General features: G+C 47.7%; 1 protein-coding gene across 1 annotated transcript in view; it reads right to left on the bottom strand.

The window, feature by feature from the left end:
- Positions 1-954: 954 nt before the first annotated feature.
- NTRK3 (neurotrophic tyrosine kinase, receptor, type 3) overlaps positions 955-3,835 on the bottom strand; it is a 3,821-nt gene continuing 940 nt past the window's right edge. The window contains exons 2-4 of the mRNA XM_010191089.1: positions 2,558-2,707; positions 1,692-1,729; positions 955-1,341 (exon numbers count right to left, since the gene is read on the bottom strand). Of these exons, the coding sequence (XP_010189391.1) occupies positions 1,293-1,341; positions 1,692-1,729; positions 2,558-2,707 (237 nt within the window). The 3' untranslated portion in view covers positions 955-1,292. The remainder of the gene's footprint in view (positions 1,342-1,691; positions 1,730-2,557; positions 2,708-3,835) is intronic.

Genomic DNA, 3,835 nt, shown 5'->3' with positions numbered 1-3,835 from the left:
TCCCTAACGTTCTGGGATTCTGTGATCTGATCATGGCAATGAAGGAGCCTGGGCTGTAGTGCATCTGCCTGGCTGACAGCACTGGCCCTGCTGCAGCCCTGGAGAGGAACCGCTGACACCAGACACACAAATCTGAGCACTCGTGTGCCGGGCCCACCCGTACCCTGCTCCTTTTCCTCTCGCTGAGCTGTGACAAGCGACACCGCGGGTTCCGCTCTCAGCCATTTCGGTTTCACCAAATCTAAGTTCCCTCTGCACAGGTAACAGCATTGACTTAGAGATCTCATATTAATGGGTACTTATACAGGATTAATTGCACATCAGTCCATTGTGGCTACAAGTTCATTAGGCTAATAAATCTACATAGTGACAGTAGTACAGTATCAGCTACTTTTCGATACAAACTCCCTACCCTAGCCTTAATCTGTAGGCCAAAAGAAGATCTTCTACCGTAGCGACCTTCCTGTGGCCTTTTAACATTCATTTTAAAAATCTTTTTTTTCTAGAAATAAAAAAAAAATCCAGTGTGGGGAAAACGCACATATACAACAAAAGCAGTGCTTAACAACCACAGGAATAAAGAACACGATCTTGGGCTCTTGTATCCGCATCCTCCGTAGCCCCCGGCAGCATCACTTCCAAAGGGTTGCTAAATCCAGCTCCGTCAGCCCTCAAGTCCGTCCACCCATTCGCTAGCTCTAGACATTTCTAGTCGCTCACCAGACACTGTCTGCAGCAAGAGCATCCAGAAACACTTGCTAATGTGCACACGACTTCCATTTGATTTAATGGAATAGTTTTAGAAGAATGAAGTCTTTACTTCCAGAGATCTGTTCTCGAGCGGTAGCGCTCTCACCGACCGGTAGCTTCCTGTTCCACCCAGGAGAGAGCTCCACGTCCCTCGTAAAGTTTAACTCCATCGTTTCGCCCAAAGGTGTACGGGTATCAAATAAAACCCCTCTCACAGTATTCCCAGGAAATGATTCAGAAGAGGAGATGATTTTTTTCAACCAAATGAGATCCTCTGGTCCTGCGTGTCAGACCATGGCCAATAGAATGAGCAGCTGCCATGGACATCTCAACTTAAATACGGAACAGTCAAGGGAGGAGAGCAAGGTGGCCTGACCATCTTCCTGTGAGGTACAGGCAAAGAGACACCAAAGTCACTCTGTTCTCAACAGTTTGTCTCTTTTCCTGGAGTCAAATGTTTGATTCCATTTGTTCTAGCAGGAAGTGGTGAATCATGTCAAAAGTGGGACGGTCTTTTATATCCCTGCTCCAACATTTCAGCATCAGGTCAAACACGGGGTTAGGACACAGAGGAGTCTGGGAGAGATAGATCTGGAAGGAAGAAAAATACAGCTATTTCAGTGGGGTTTTTTCTTTAAAGGATTGAACCTCTACTGAATTCAGACCAAAAGGACAGTGTCATTCTAGGTTTACAAAACAGCCATCATGCAATGTTTGAGATCCATTAAGCGTGAACCTGGCAGTGAAGTCTGGATGGAGCTTTGACGCCAACTCAAATGGCACTGCGGACACTTTGCCAACATGGTTGATGAGCTGGGCACAAAACAGTCCTTTGTGCCCCAGGAGACACGAACGCTTGGGAGGGATTCGTCTTCCAAGTGACAGCAAAGCACAAACCAAAACCAAGTTGACCACAATACAATCCAAATACTTTCACTCACCGTAGACAACCCATGAGGCTTTCTAAGCATCGTGACAGCTTGTTAGCAGAAACAGAAAAAACACCTTTTAGAGCTCATCTAAAGCACAGATTGGCAGAATTTTTTCTCCCCTCTCGTTTCAATATGCACCTTTTAGGCTCTACACTAAAGCATTAGTATATGAGAGTGAATAAAACCTCATGTTATTTAATTCCCCTTAATCCTTTAACTTGTTTAGTGCTAAAGGTGAATTCTGGGAGAACAGCAAACAACTGGCACTCTGCTATTTTGGGGTACAGTGACCCACAGTACTGAGGGGCTGGATCATCCTGCTCCATTTAGCACCATCACTGGCATCTACTGAAGGCAGCAGCAGTGGAGAGCACTGTCCTGCCTGGCAGTGAGAGGACAAGGACACTGAAAAACCATTCAGCAACTGGAGATGGCCAAAGGCTTCTCAGCACGTGTGGAGATATTACAGGAAGTTTTTAAACCCTGGGCACTAACATGACTCCTCCTTCCCCACCTCAGTAAGTGCTGCCTCATCTTGCAGAGAAAGCACTAGTGGAAAAGAGCAAAATGATTGTGTAGAGAGCCCAGAGGAGCCAAGGAGCACAGTGCACCAAGGGCAGGTTGAAATGGAAGTGACTTGTAAGGAAGAAGCAGCAGACAGGGCCAAGAGATTGCTCCAGTGGGAGTGCAAGAGATGAAAGCCAGTGCAATGAGCCTGGAGGAAGGGGAAGAGACGTGGGACATGCTTGAAAAGATGAGTAATAGAAGCAGAGACTTCTGCGGATGGTGTAAGGACAGCAGAAAGGCTCTGGGGAGAGCCCCTGGGATGTGACAAGGTCAAGTGAAGGAAGGAGAGGTCCCATTTGCTTTCTCACCTGCCTGCCCTGGCTCCGGAAGAACTCCCCCGTGTTCTCAATGACTTGCTCATCGGAGAGGAGGCTGTAGGGCTGCTCCTTACACAGTACAAACATCTCCCAGAGGGTGACCCCAAATGCCCAGACATCGCTGGCTGTGGTGAACTTGCCCTGTGAAGAGAAAGGATGATGTAAGCCCGGGTTGCTCACAGAGCACATTCAACATAAACCATTTCAGTCTACACCCTCTGACGTGAGGATGCAAAATTCATACCTGCAAAAATGCTCTCAAAAAGAGAGAGCAGAGCAGGTGACCTGCTCTCAGCAACGCACAAAGAGACCAAGGTGTGACACTGTGGGGCAGGAGCAGCACATCTGTGGGACCCTCGGGCAGCTTTCACTGAGGAAAACCTCTGTAAACAGGGAGTGAGTCTGAGAGAAAGCCAGAGACTGCTGTCCCTCCTGAGAAAACCTGTTTGTCTGCAGCACAGACTGTGGCATGGGGCGGATCGCTGCTCCCTACCTCCACCCGAAACACAGCCGTGCGGCACAGAGAAGCCTTTGAAGAGGAAGCAAAGCCCTCAGGGTGAAGGCAGAGCCACAGCAGAGTCTTAGAGAAAGGCCAAGATAATTTTCATCTTTGCACATGTAACACGTTGGTGACTGTCTGCTTGCTGTCCCTGTTTTGTGTCTTTGAAAGATGTGCCCCAACTGGCCGTGTTTGGAACAATGTGTTTCTGAAGAAGTAAATAAAAAAAAAGCTAAAGATTGCTGCTCAGAAGGCAACAGGCAACAACCAGGGGCTGGAGGGCCTGTTCAGGCAGAAAACATCCACGATCTGGACTGCCAAGGCTTATCTGGCAACTCCAACAGTCTGTCAACACTTGGAAGACGTTCACACAAGGAAGATGGGAGTGAATGATGGTTTAGGTGCAGCTGCAACCAGGAAAATAGGGTGACTTTAGAAAAGCTTCGGATTATCAGCCTTTATAGAAGAGGTAATTACAATTTTTCTGTGTACTCAGAAGGGGAGTTGTAAGAAAGTAAAACCAGATGATCTCACTGACTAGTTTGAGAAAGAAATGTTGGGCTGAACATTAAGGAACTGCCTCCAGGCTGAATGGGCCTGGGTTGTTGAACAATCTCCTCAGGGGAGACAGCAGGACCCCTAAACACAAAACCAAACCCCAACCTCAAAACCAGACTTGGCACTTGAAACTCGTGAAGTTTTGTCCCTGCCCCTCTCAGCTTCACAGCTGGGGGAACAAGCACAGAAAGGCAATTTCCTCACGATTCCAG

Source organism: Mesitornis unicolor, unplaced genomic scaffold (assembly GCF_000695765.1).
Source record: "Mesitornis unicolor isolate BGI_N332 unplaced genomic scaffold, ASM69576v1 scaffold27870, whole genome shotgun sequence".
NCBI lineage: Eukaryota > Metazoa > Chordata > Aves > Mesitornithiformes > Mesitornithidae > Mesitornis > Mesitornis unicolor.
The sequence above is the reverse complement of the archived record's forward strand: the minus strand, read 5'-3'. Positions and strand labels throughout refer to the sequence as shown.